The 13,870-nt window shown below is 40.7% G+C and overlaps 1 protein-coding gene across 7 annotated transcripts in view; it reads right to left on the reverse strand.

The window, feature by feature from the left end:
- col4a5 (collagen, type IV, alpha 5 (Alport syndrome)) overlaps positions 1-13,870 on the reverse strand; it is a 94,080-nt gene that overhangs the window by 48,428 nt on the left and 31,782 nt on the right. For all 7 annotated transcript variants that reach the window (XM_035993822.1, XM_035993820.1, XM_035993821.1 and 4 more), the window contains exons 4-19: positions 12,334-12,378; positions 11,905-11,949; positions 10,739-10,801; positions 10,269-10,322; positions 9,604-9,630; positions 8,587-8,667; positions 7,746-7,808; positions 7,564-7,599; positions 7,366-7,407; positions 5,577-5,669; positions 3,375-3,428; positions 3,155-3,211; positions 2,154-2,198; positions 1,988-2,041; positions 1,837-1,878; positions 407-500 (exon numbers count right to left, since the gene is read on the reverse strand). In XM_035993822.1, the coding sequence (XP_035849715.1) occupies positions 407-500; positions 1,837-1,878; positions 1,988-2,041; positions 2,154-2,198; positions 3,155-3,211; positions 3,375-3,428; positions 5,577-5,669; positions 7,366-7,407; positions 7,564-7,599; positions 7,746-7,808; positions 8,587-8,667; positions 9,604-9,630; positions 10,269-10,322; positions 10,739-10,801; positions 11,905-11,949; positions 12,334-12,378 (895 nt within the window). The remainder of the gene's footprint in view (positions 1-406; positions 501-1,836; positions 1,879-1,987; positions 2,042-2,153; positions 2,199-3,154; positions 3,212-3,374; positions 3,429-5,576; positions 5,670-7,365; positions 7,408-7,563; positions 7,600-7,745; positions 7,809-8,586; positions 8,668-9,603; positions 9,631-10,268; positions 10,323-10,738; positions 10,802-11,904; positions 11,950-12,333; positions 12,379-13,870) is intronic.

Genomic DNA, 13,870 nt, shown 5'->3' on the forward strand with positions numbered 1-13,870 from the left:
TCCACTTAGGAGAGAAGTGGGGCAGCTTCTAATGCGCTATCTTTAGTTTTAGGGAATCTTTGGTTAAGCTAGCTAACTAGCTAACTTAAGCTAACTAGTTGTTTTTTTAACTTGTAACCAACTTAGCCGTTTCCATTTGTTTGCTTTCCTGTAACTATGCTGTTTTGCTGCACCTTTTTTAACATTTATTTCTAGTTGTTATTGGTGTTTTAAAACAGTCAAGAGATCCAGCAGACCTAACAGACAGAAGGGAGAAGGTTCCGGAGAGTTGGAGCTAATAATGGCAAAGGCCTGATCACCTTTGGTTTGTAGTTGGAGCGTGGAAGATAGTGTTTTCAGCGTTACTGAAACAACCTTTGTATATATGTTATATTTGAATGTTTTGTGTCTGTGTGAGCACGTTTACCTGGTAGTCCTCTTTCTCCTTTGACTCCCGGGGATCCGGGGAACCCTGGCTCGCCTTTAGGGCCGACCTGACCCGCCGTCTGCCCGCCGATCACCTGGAGGCACGACCAGGAAGAAAGCACATTTAGGAGAGACTCACTCCTTTTTTTTTTTTTTTATTCAACTAAGACGTTATTTGTTTATTTTATTAAGAAAGAAAGAAAATAAAGTCACACTATTAATATACAACATCAATCCTTAAGCATATAGAAAGAAATCTTATTAAATCAAGGAGACAGATGCAGATATCACCACCTCGCGGTCAGAAGAATGTTATGCACTGAGCACCGTTTATCTTTCTTTTTTTTTTTTGTTTTCCACTTTTCTTGGCTCAGTTTTAAATTACACAGTTACGTTTGGTTCATCATTGGACACATTCACACCAGATGCTAGAAAAACATATTTGTCCCCATTTGGAGAAGTGTCCCCATCTGGTGGTCAGAAAGGTGTAGTGCACTGAGAAGCCACTTACCTAATTAGATCAGGGCACATGTCAAACAAATGTATTTTGGCGCTTTTGTCTGACAGTTTTGTTGCTTTTTTGGGACATTTTTCAGTGCTTTTTTTCAACGTTTTTTGTCACTTTTTTCTATAATGGCTGAGGAACTTTTTGCTGACTTTTTTTTAGGGCTTTATGGTCGACCAAACCGTAAGGGAGAAGATTTTATGAGACATGCAATAATACAGTCAAAAATATTTGACTTTTTCGATTAGGGCTGGGCAATATATCGATATTATATCGACATCAATATATGAGGCTAGATATCGTCTTAAATTTTGGATATCGTAATATCAAGAGTTGTCCATTTCTGGTTTTAAAGGCTGCATTAGAGTAAAGTGATGTAATGTTCTGAACTTACCAGACTTTTCTAGTGGTTCTATTATTTGCCTTTACCCACTTCATTGTATCCACATTATTGGTGATTATTTATCAAAACTGTCATTGTGTTAATGTTTTGTGAAAGCACCAAAAGTCAACCCTACAATATCGCCGCAATATCGACATATTTGGTCAAAAATATCGTGATATTTGATTTTCTCCATATCTCCCAGCTCTATTTTCGATTAAATTAAAGCACGTCAACAAACTATACTGTCTGGCCCTTGATGGGATTCTCATTTCCCAGTGTGGCCCTTCTTCTGGTGAAGTTGAGTTTGACACTCCTGGATTAGGGAGTATTTTCTTTCCTTTATTAACTTATTAACTTCATATTTTAATTGCCAGGTAGAGTTTTATTCTATTAGTGTTGTCCACCGTCTGCTACTGTTACGGCCGTGCTCCAGAGTAAGTGCAGAGCAGAGAAAAACATCCCCAAGGAAACTGCTGACAGACCCGGAAGAAAAGCTATAAGTGGATCTTGAGTTAAGAGTAGTTAAATGTAGAATACACACCACTCCTGGTAGGCCTTGGAATCCTCGATCACCTTTTAGTCCCTAAAAAAAAAAAAAAAAAGAGAGGGACAGTGGCAAGTTATCAAAACAATCCACGACATCACCTAATGACTTGCTGAATATAGTTTTAAAAAAGGTGTAGAAAACCCACTCTCTCTCCATCCCTGCCTGGAGGACCTGGCAAGCCTGGTTCTCCTTTGGACCCCTGATGGTGAACAAAGAAAGAGAAACAGTAAGAAACAGAAAGTTAGACACAAGAGATTTTTATCTAAAAAAAAATATAATATGAATTAGTCTAGTTTATTGGCAGAACTCACGGGGTAGCCTGGAGTACCGGGGTCGCCATCTTTGCCTGGTTTGCCCTGCAGATACAAGAAAACAGTGATAAGGGTTTGAGGTCCAAATGGACAATTATGTTCGGTTTTTAAAAAACATATCAAGTATTAAGATGTGTGTGTGTGTGTGTGTCGTCTTGTGCGTCTATATTTTGAAGTTTAGACCTTACAAGTGAGGATATGTTTTGAAAAGTGGGGACAACTTTGCCCATCCTCGTTTCTTCAAAAAACTGTTTAAATGTTAGGACTTGGATTTTAGGGTTTCTGTTAAGGCCTCGGTGTGCTTCCAATGAAGTGACAACATTTTGTACGAACATGTCGAAAATATGAACAAAAACAGCCCGCCATTGTAGCTCCGTCAAGGCTGCATCCCGACACTTTTGTGTGTCTTTGTAAAAATTCAATGTGACAAATTGTACAAATTGGGATAACAGACAGTCATTCTATAAAGGAATTCATGGAGTTGCATCCGGTTGCACGCACAAAAAGACTGAGTGCTTGAGAGAGATGTTCCCACCTCTGCGCAGCACACCGGGCTTTCTGTGGAAAAGTTACTAAATACTTTTGGACGCCAGCAGTAATTCCACTCCACTAATTCCGATGTTAGAAAAGAAATTGCTTTTATTTTATTTATTTTTAAGACTGTTTTTTTTTTTTTTTTTGGGCATTTTAGGCCTTTATTTGATAGGACAGCTTAGACATGAAAGGGGAGAGAGAGGGGGAAACGACATGCAGCAAAGGGCCGCAGGTCAGAACTGAACCTGCAGCCGCTGCGGCAAGGACTGAGCCGCTGTACATGAGGCGTATGCTCTACCAGGTGAGCTACCGAGGCGCCCCAGAAAAGTAAACTACTTTGAAGCAAACTGAGGTCTTTAGAATAGAAAAAAAAGGGTTAGGTGATGGTAAAGGTTATCGGAAAGTATGTCAACGAATTGTCCTACTAAGTACATTTATTTATCTGTTTATGTGTGATCTGTCCTTACTCGTTTGCCTGCTTCTCCTGGTTCTCCCTTGTCTCCTTTCTGGCCACCCGCGGGACCCTACAACAACAACAACAACAACAACAACAACAACAACATGGCTGTTCAAAACAGTACAGGGCTATTTCTGTATCTCACCAGTCAACTTCTTCAAAGATCTCTCGATGATGCGGAGCTCTTTCAACGACATTACGATGTTCACAGGTGAGGAATAGATACTTACAGGAGGTCCTGGATAGCCGGGGTCACCTGGGGTACCTGGAAGACCTGGATCACCCTACAGAGAAAACATTTAGAGTTTCAAACAAACAGACAGACTGAAAATGCCCTTCAATGGCGGGTATCTGAGCTTTACCGGTTGCTGATGGAACCTACAAAGCAGGGTTTAACTACAATGAAAACTGCTCATTGGAGATCTATAAGTACAGTGCTGGGCATTGGCATCAGATCTTTTGTGATATAATATCACAACATGAAACAATATCAATACAGGAATGGACCTGATTAAGAAAACGTCATCAGGAAATAAACACTTCCAAAAACGACAATGTACTGTAACTCATTCCTGCGCTGTTATGAATTTATAGCCTTCATGCATCGTCCAACACTCACAATATGGGCAAAACAAAGTAACGAAATATCTAAAAAGTGTCTAACTGTTCTGTGAATATACTGAGTTACTGTACGGAGCAACAGGTGTAGAAATGGTCTGCTGCCATCAAGTGGCTGAAGTGAAAGTTGCAGCATCCAGCAGTTTCTACAGGACAGACGCAGAAATGTGGTAATACGAGCCATGGATTGATCATTTATTGTTTTGGCCTGAACTCTGATGGAAATAGTTCTTGCAATTTACATTAGTTCATATTTTCTCATGTAAATCAGGTTAGTTTGGGCGTTGGTTAGCCTATTTAAAGTCCATTACAACTATTTCACTTGGCATCGTCTTCAGTGTCACCTGTCAGATTAGATCCAAACAGGGCTGCAATTGAGGATTATTCTCATTGTCGACATGACTCAAACCGATTATCAAAATAGTAGCCGATTCATTTAATAGTTGACAGCTAATCGATTAATCTTTGCAGCTCTAGATCCAAACGAGCTCTGCTGCGTCTTAATTAGGAAAAAAAAACCTAGCTATAACCAACTGAACCAAAGTTATGAGTGCTTTGTATTGTATGCTTCCTATTTAATGCACTATTGTTGTCCAGCGTTGGGAGTAACGCAATTACAGTAATGTATTCCTTTTTGCTGTAACACAGTAATATAACGCGTTACTAATAACATTTCGGTAATATCATACCCGTTACAATCTCAGTAACGCGAATTACAATGCATTTTAACGCAACATTTAGTGGTGTTATGTTTTTTTAAGAATTCACCAACACTGTGAAACATCGGTCTCCCAACAGGTAACGGTACGGACAACATCTGTGTCCCAACAGGTAACGGTACGGACAACATCTGTGTCCCAACAGGTAATGGTACGGACAACATCTGTGTCCCAACAGGTAACGGTACGGACAACATCTGTGTCCCAACAGGTAACGGTACGGACAACATCTGTGTCCCAACAGGTAACGGTACGGACAACATCTGTGTCCCAACAGGTAACGGTACGGACAACATCTGTGTCCCAACAGGTAATGGTACGGACAACATCTGTGTCCCAACAGGTAACGGTACGGACAACATCTGTGTCCCAACAGGTAACGGTACGGACAACATCTGTGTCCCAACAGTTAACGGTACGGACAACATCTGTGTCCCAACAGGGAGCGCTACGTCAGCGCAGACAGCGGTGTGTCCGAGCAACTGACAGATATAAACATGTCGGGGATTAACGTTAAGGCTTGCTACGCGTAAATATATTAGCATTAGTTCTTATCAGCGGTGGAATGTAACTATCCTGTACTTCAATACAATTGTAAGGTAGCCTACTTTTAATTGAGTGTTTTCAGTTGTTCCTACTTTATACTTCTACTCCACAACAATTTAGAGTCAAGTAGGCAATTGTAGGCCTACGTTATTACTTCACTATTTTAATGTATAGCTTAGTTTGCAGATTCAGATTAATACAACATATTATAAATATGAATAAATAAATCATAATGTATATTGTCGACCCGACCCCGGATAAGTGGACGAAGATGGATGGATGGATGATGTATTAAACTGGAAAAAGAGGAGACTTTATTGATCCCGTAGTGAAATTCACAAGCTACCTGCCAAGTCATACGTCTGCGGTTATTTTGGTGAAAGTAACTCAAAAGGTAGTGTAAAGCATTACAATTAAGAGACAGTAATATTGTAATATCACTAATTACTCTCAAATGACAGTAAGTAGTAATCGATAATGTATTACATTTTGGAAGTAACTTGCCCAACACTGTTGGTGTCCCTCTCAGTGCTGGGCTGGCAGTGTTACCTTGTCTCCTCTCTGAATCTCTGTCTCAGGCGGCCTCTTCTGTTCTCCAACTTGCCCGGGAGGACCAGGAGGTCCTGGCAAACCTGTATCACCCTGTGTTCACACACACGTGCACACGCGCGCGCGCGCACACACACACACACACACACACACACACACACACACACACACACACACACACACACACACACACACACACACACACACACACACACACACACACACAGGATTAAGGGTTAAGTGTTATACTTCTTATAGGCTTTTCACATGGGAAGCGAATGTCGGGTCTCGTAATTAATTTGCAATGAGAGGCGAGCGGGCAGGTAGGGGGGTGCTGGCAGCTTGACAGGCGACTCGACAAGCGGGCGCAATCCCATGAAACTGTCACGTTCGCGCTCGTCCCACGCGCCCGCACCCGCCCGCCGAAAGAGGTGAAGTGTCTTGAACTTTTCCCTACGCGAGCGACGCGCAGCGTAAATCAATGAACAAGAGACTGATTCTTGCTGTTTGTGAGTTCCCTAAAATATAAAACTGTTTTCTAAACAGTTATCAGGACACAGACAGCGGGGCTTTTGCTTGTCAGACCATCGGCACAAGACTGGATTTATCGGGTAACGTCAGTAATTATGACTATGCTAATTTAGCTAACTTTAGCTATCAACACTAACAGTCCGTGGTTAGGAAAGACTAGGATTACCACCATTTGTTATAAATCGACCTGTGATTAGGGATATATGATACCACGGTCAGCTAATCTCATTCAGTTGTACGGCAGGGGTAGCCTGGAAATCCAGACCCAAATCCGAAAGATTGAGGGTCTGGTAATGAGTAATGAAACTCGAGGGGCGGCACCAAGCACGCATTTGAAAATCTCACTGCACGCAATTGGATAACACTACGACCAATCACAACAATACACGGGGTGACGTATCGCTTAGCTACCAGCGGAGCTAACTGGTAGATTAAACTCTTAGCTACCAGAGGAGCTAACTGGTAGATTAAACTCTTAGCCACCAGCGGAGCTAACTGGTAGATTAAACTCTTAGCCACCAGCGGAGCTAACTGGTAGATTAAACTCTTAGCCACCAGCGGAGCTAACTGGTAGATTAAACTCTTAGCCACCAGCGGAGCTAACTGGTAGATTAAACTGTTAGCCACCAGCGGAGCTAACTGGTAGATTAAACTCTTAGCCACCAGCGGAGCTAACTGGTAGATTAAACTCTTAGCCACCAGCGGAGCTAACTGGTAGATTAAACTCTTGCCGTATCCGCTCGGCAAAAACTTCTGTTCCTCTTTTAGATAAAAAGCCAAGTCTAACTCGTCCATTGTAGCGGCCAAAGCCGTTTCAAACAACTGGCATTCAGCCGTAGCCGTCTTGCAATGTTTACTAATGACTTTGATGTCGCAGCGCTGTCGTCATCTGTTTAGCTCGCCTCTGGCCCGCCTATATCACATACACCGATGTGATTGGTGCAGTTCGGCTACAAGGGCATCGTTAATGAGCATCATTACTCATTGCCAGAGTGACTCGCTGAGCAAATTCAAACTGTGCTCTCGCGAGAACTCTGGATTTCCAGGGTACGGCAGGGATACAGTAGTGCACAGAATCCCCATGGTTACCGCACATTGATCGCCTGGCGTTTACTCGCCGAGCGTTGTCCTTCACATGAGGAGCGCAGTTGACCCCGCAGAGCCACGCGACTACGCAGGCCAAGTGTCGCTCCCCGTGTGAAAGGCCCTTTCTGAGTGGCAGAAGATGCCAATCAAGCTTTTACACAGCAGTAAATACCTTCTCTCCTTTGGGTCCTTGGAAGTTCAATCCCATGTTCCCCTGTTGGAGAAAACAAGAAAACAACAAGCTCTCAGTTACTTAGCCGTCAACCGGAATGCGAAAAAGACAAAGAGGATTCATTTAGAGAGAATGCATGGTCATCCCGTCTTTGTAAAAATCTGTTTTTTCTATTGACTCCTGAATGTTTGGACTCACCTTGGGTCCGGGAGGTCCTGGGGGACCTGGACGACCCTGAAAAAACAACCCCACAAAACAAACACTGTTGGACTATCGTTCACTTCAACATCTTTAATGGTTCAATTGGTCATTCAACAGAAATGAAAAAAAGAACACATATATAAATATATATGAAATACAAAGATTTCTTCCTACATTACCTCATAGCCTCTGGGTCCGGGAGGGCCGAGTGGACCTTGCAAACCGGGGGGTCCGGGATCTCCCTGTGTTGTGAACACGCACAGAAGAAACATACATACTTTAAACACGTACTTTAAGAGCTACTTTCCTGTGAAAATGTATCTTTTACGAGCATTTATGGCTAGGAATAGTCATATATTGTCAAATTGTTTTTTACACTGTTTGTATAAGAGATGGAGATTCACATGGAGTTCACGCCTCACGCAGACTGATCTCAATAAGTGGCGTATGTATGACACGCCAACACGTATGCCATTATTGCCGTGTTATCAAGACGCATAATCGCTTTTTAGCGTGTTTATCAACGCCGTTTGGCCTCCATTGACTTACATTACCTTGCGACTGTGTGTTAATTTACACTGTAGCGAGTAGTATGAAAGGCCGAAAATCCGTGTAGGGAGGTTGGTTGGGGTGATGGATGGGTCAAAACAACACAGGACTTTCACCCAGGAGACCGGGGATAGTGTCCCGCGTGTCACGTCCATCCACATTAAATAAAACTGTGACATGCAGGCCCCCCCCCCCCCCTTGTGTGGCTTTAAGGTTGGAATAATCCCCTTTTTTTTTGCCGTCTGACAGCATCACTTCTGTTCTCAGCTTGTTCCAGATCTTCATTGAAGCTAGCTGACATTTACAATGCCTGTTATGCAAACCCAAGACTCTACCAAATGTAGCCTGACATATTTTGTATCTTCGTACACTTTGCTATCTTTGTTAATACAGTTTAAAGTGGGTATGAACAAAGTTTGGCTGCACAGTACGAGTCTTTTTTAGAGGTTAAAATACACAAAAAAAACTCACAGGAACTCCAGGCAATCCGGGTAAGCCAACTGCTCCTTTGTCTCCAAAACGATTGGCGGAGATCACATCACCTGGGTCGCCCTGTGGAGGAGGAACACACATGGCATGTGATCAACAAGCTAAGAAGCATCCGCTATTTACGACACTGCTTCCCCAGTCTGTTATGCAGATTTCTGATTAAATAAACAGCACCATCTTGTGGCGAACACAAACAATTCAACTGGCCAGTTTTTTATATTATAAGAATCTATATCTTATTAACTAAAGAACAGCTGATATAACAGAGGGAGAATTTAGTGTACTTTTTATAATAATGACAGCCTGAACAAACAGAAAAACATTTGCAAAGATCTCACTTGTAAAAGAGTATAAACTTGAGCCTGAAACACTGCCGACTCTAATACAGTGCCGTATGATATAATACACTGTAATACTAAGCCAAGAGAATAAGAAATATACCTAAACTTTGTTTGTATGCTATTATTACATTGCAGAAGATGAAGAACAACAACAAGTAACACATTCTATTTCATATTGTATGCATGTTAGACATGTTTGTTTATGCTTTAATTATATTATTATTTTAGCTGAAGTCCATGTACCGATATATATCTTCATTAAGCTCTATGTGCCCTATTTGTATGACTTGTACAATGTCCCGGGACCTCCCTACATAGGTGAAAATCTCGACCCCCCCCCCGCCCCCCTCAATGTCGAACCCAAAGTTATGCCCTTGCTTGGCTGATTAGATCTCTAGGAGCTATGATTCTTTTTTTTAAACATTTTAGGCCTTTATTTCCACAGGACAGATGAAGACATGAAAAGGGAGAGAGAGGGGGAATGACATGCAGCAAAGGGCTGCAGGTCGGAGTCGAACTTGCGGCCGCTGCGTCGAGGAGTAAACCTCTATATATGTGCGCCTGCTCTACCAGGGGAGCTAACCCGGCCACAGGAGCTATGATTCTTTGTGCCAGTAAGAATGAGAAAGGTGAAAGTTGTCCCGCACTAAACACTTACCTTTTGTCCTGGCAGACCAGGTGGACCCTAGAAAGGAGAAAAGAAGAAAATGTAACAACAAAAAAAGAACATTAATTGTTAAACATATCATTAAACAGTCTGATAACAAACAAAGTTAAGTGTGATTTATGGTTGTGCGGAGGCTCTACGCAGAGCTTTCCCCTAGCCTACGTGAGCGGTCTGAAGTTTATACTTGTGCACTGGTGTGTGCGTCGATCTCTTTAAGACAATAGCAGGGCCAGCACGTGTGTGTGTGTGTGTGTGTGTGTGTGTGTAGGGAGTGTGTGGTAGAGCAAGTGAGAGAGTGATGGTGATTATTGTGAGTATAAGTGAGTCATAGTGAGAGAAACAAAGTGTCTCCCCTGTGCTTTCTGACCACGGTGGGAGATCTGTAGCAGGAAAGGTTAACCCTCTCCTTGATTTCATGTTGTTTATGGAGAAGGAGAACCAGGAAATGAGTCGGGGGGGGAATGCGACGCTACCAAGCCACGGCCGAGCGACGTGCGTCGCCGCGAAATGTAGTTACATTTTTTTTTCTACGAGAGGTGCACGTCAGGCTACGACATAGGGTCCGTGCCTCCACGTACCTACGTACATAGCCACAGCGTAGATTTAACGCATTTAATGCATAAATTGCGCTTTTCTCTTCAATGCTGCAAACTCACCGGCCGTCCTTGCTGTCCGGGGATTCCTGAACTTCCTGGGAAACCCCTTTCACCCTGGAGAGAAGAGGAACACATTTAACACACAGCCAATGAATAATATATAAAAATGTATATAAAAATGCTCAAGAAAAAGCTAGTAAGTGGACCTTGAGTTAAGCCTTTCTTTGTCACAGCCCAAAAAAAGGGTTATTTCATAGCATTACGGCTCAAAATGTCAACTTCCGGAGCAAAAAGATGACCAAATGTAAAAAACATTCAAAGCTGGCACAGATTAGCCTTGATGCAAAATTATTACTCATTATTATTCTTTAACAAATGTGTCATATGCAACTTAATTGTTGGGGGGTTTTCCCTCATTTTTACAAAACAACTGGCTTGTCTGAATGTATCTAATTCACTGTCATTTGTTTTAAATGCCGTTTTTATTTTATTTTTTCATTTTCCGAGAGATTTTTCATCAGATAGCCTACCTTTGTACCGTTGCATCCCGCCAATCCTCTCGGGCCTGGAGGTCCGTCCTGCCCAGGCAGACCCTGAGGAAACACAAAGTAAACAGGAAGTTATATCACACGTGCTACCTGGGTGTTTTTGCAAAGTAGTGTGGTTCAATATCATTTAATGCTTAACTTCCTCTTGCTCTTACAAACAATAAAAGAAGCAACATGTTTTTAGAATATTACAGAAACATATTTGATTAAACCCCTTGAGGTCAGATTAATTGCTCTTTCCTAATGTCTGTCCTTATTTTAAGATTTTCAATTATTTTTGTATTATAATTATTTAATACTAACTCATTTAGAATATTTATTTGTCTGTCTACTTGTATTTATACTATACACTGCACTACAATAGAATTTGTACAATCCATTGAAACAGATATGTTACTTATTTACTGTATATATATATTGACTTGCTCTTTTCTTACTCTTATTTTACCTTGAATGCGACTGGGAGCAACTGCAACTAAATCATTTCTGATTCTGTCATTGCATTGTTATCATTTATTTTACTTTCATCACACTGTGCCTCACATGGTATGTAGGCTACATTTTCTTTGCTAAATAAAGTTTTGTGTAAAAAAAAAAAGAAATAATAATAATAATAATAATAATTTTTTTTGAATTATTTCAGTAAGATTTTAGACAGGGGTGAAAGTTACAAATTACATCCAAGTCATGTTTTTTGTGTTTAATTTGTAAAAATCAGGTCACTTCTACTTAAGTTTGTTTGTTTTAAATCTCAAGTAACGTTACTTCCGTTACCAAGTCAAGATATGTAGGTCCGTATTTTCCTGTTAAATTCTAATTTTGAAACGCACCTAAAGACTTCATTTGCGTATTAAAATCACAAAAATTTGTTATGCGTGTTGCTTTGATATGTGTATTTGTGTCTGCAGCCACTGTGGAGTGTGTTGTCTTGTTTTCTGTTTAATTCCAGTGAGGCTACACTGAGGAAGGAGGTTGTTGTATAATCTGTTACTGATGATCAGCTGTATTGCACAGGCTGCAAAGTGTGTCTATAGAAAAGGGATGTGGTTGTTTGGACATAGGGGCTCTGTGGTGTGATGTGTAAAAAATAAAGTAGTCTTTCCATCCATGATTCTTTTTTTTTTTTTTTGATGACGGGGGAAACTTACTGGAAGTCCTGGCGTTCCTGGAAATCCTGGCAATCCAGACGGCCCCTGTTAGGAGGAGAGAGAAAAGAAAAGCAAATCAGTAACGTGAAGTATAAAAGCTGCAGTAAAAGTCACGACAGAGTTTCTTCACAACCACCTGGAGTGTGTTTTTAAGATAACGGTGAAATGTGGACATCTGCTGGCCAGAGGAGGCTATTACAACCTAAAATCCTTCAGTTTTGAGACACCTTTTGGACAAATGAACAAGAAAAATGAACCAAACTGAAGTTAAACTGTTTTATTAGACCGGGAGATTGGTCCGAAATGAGGAGAATAAATAACTGTAAACCTTGTTAAAGAGAGACTTTCTCTCAGTATGTCTCTCAAATGAAGTGTCACCCTGCTGTTTGCGAGAAAAAGAGACTGTAAAAAAATAAAGCATATACTTACTCGTATTCCTTTTGGACCAGATGGTCCTTGAGCTCCATCACTGCCCTGAGAGGAAGAACAGACATTAAACTGGATTAGAGGAGTCATCTATTTTTTTCATTTATTTTTTAACCCTCTGACCCATTTCAAAAGTTTCTATATCAGAAATGTGGGTTTCTTTCAACCAAATTTTAAAACAAAATAATGTGGATTCTTTGAATTTGGGTGTTGTGTTCAATGTTATAGCATGTAAAGAAATATTGATAATAGAACGTTGAAAAATGTAGGAAAAAATGTCAAGAAAGTGACAAAAACATCGGAAAAAGTGACTAAAACGTCCGGAAAAGTGACAAAAACGTCCGGATAATCTTCAAAAATGCCAGGAAAAGTGACAAAAACTTTGGTAAAAGTGACAAAAACGTCAGGATAATCTTCAAAAACGTCAGGAAAAGTGACAAAAACATGGCAAAAGTAAAAAAAAACGCAGAAAAATATTGACAGAAACTTCGAAAAACGTGACAAAAGTGTCAAAAAAGACAATTTCTTTTTACATTTTGACCCAGAAAAACAAAAAGTTGCATCATGGTCGACAACACAAGGGTTCAGATTATTTTTTGGGGCATTTCCTCCTTTAATGGACAGGGCAGCTAGGTGAGAAAGGGGAGAGAGAGGGGGAAGACACGCAGGAAATTGTCACGGGTCGGACTTGAACCCTGGACCTCTGCATCGAGGCATACACCTACGTATTGTATATGTGCGCCCGCTCTACCAACTGAGCCAAGCCGACCATAGAGGTATCATCTTTGACCGAATCGTGTCCGTCAAATCAAAATTATACATTAAAGTCTAAATTATGATACATTAATTTGGGCGCCAAATTATGTTTACAAAATAATTTTTCAAAATTTTTTTTGTCTTCAAAAATGAATTCCTGAAAATATACATTGACATGAATCTAACATTTTAATAGCAAAGATAAATTGGCCTATTTGTGAAAGAAAATGTAATTTACACATTGAAAATAACCTTACTATGCCTATATGGTAGCCATACAGTTAGGCTTAAGGATTCACTGCAATTCATTTTCATCCATGCGGCCCAATTTAATGCAACGTAATTTCATACAGTATATTTACCCCTGTTTTAGAGCATATGAGACCTACATTTTCTACCTCAATACTTGTACCTGCAGTAACCTTAAAAACTGTACTCCTTGTAACTAGAAGCAAGGTTTCTCTTCTCAACTTTTCTGACTTTTCCCTTATCCATTCCAGTTAAAACCTCATTCAAATTGACCCCTAAGGCTATGTTCACACTTGGCATCTTTTATTAAGCTGCCAGCCTCTACCATGGCGTAAACTGTGTTTTCAAAAAAGTCGTGAACGCTTTTTTAAAGCAGCCATATTATGCTCATTTTCAGGTTCATAATTGTATTTTAAGGTTGTACCAGAATAGGTTTACATGGTTTAATTTTCAAAAAACACCATCTTTTTGTTGTACTGCACCGCTCTCTCTCACTGCTGCAGATCCTCTTTTCAGCTGGTCTCTGTTTTAGCTA

Source organism: Sander lucioperca, chromosome 17, assembly GCF_008315115.2.
Source record: "Sander lucioperca isolate FBNREF2018 chromosome 17, SLUC_FBN_1.2, whole genome shotgun sequence".
Classification (NCBI taxonomy): domain Eukaryota; kingdom Metazoa; phylum Chordata; class Actinopteri; order Perciformes; family Percidae; genus Sander; species Sander lucioperca.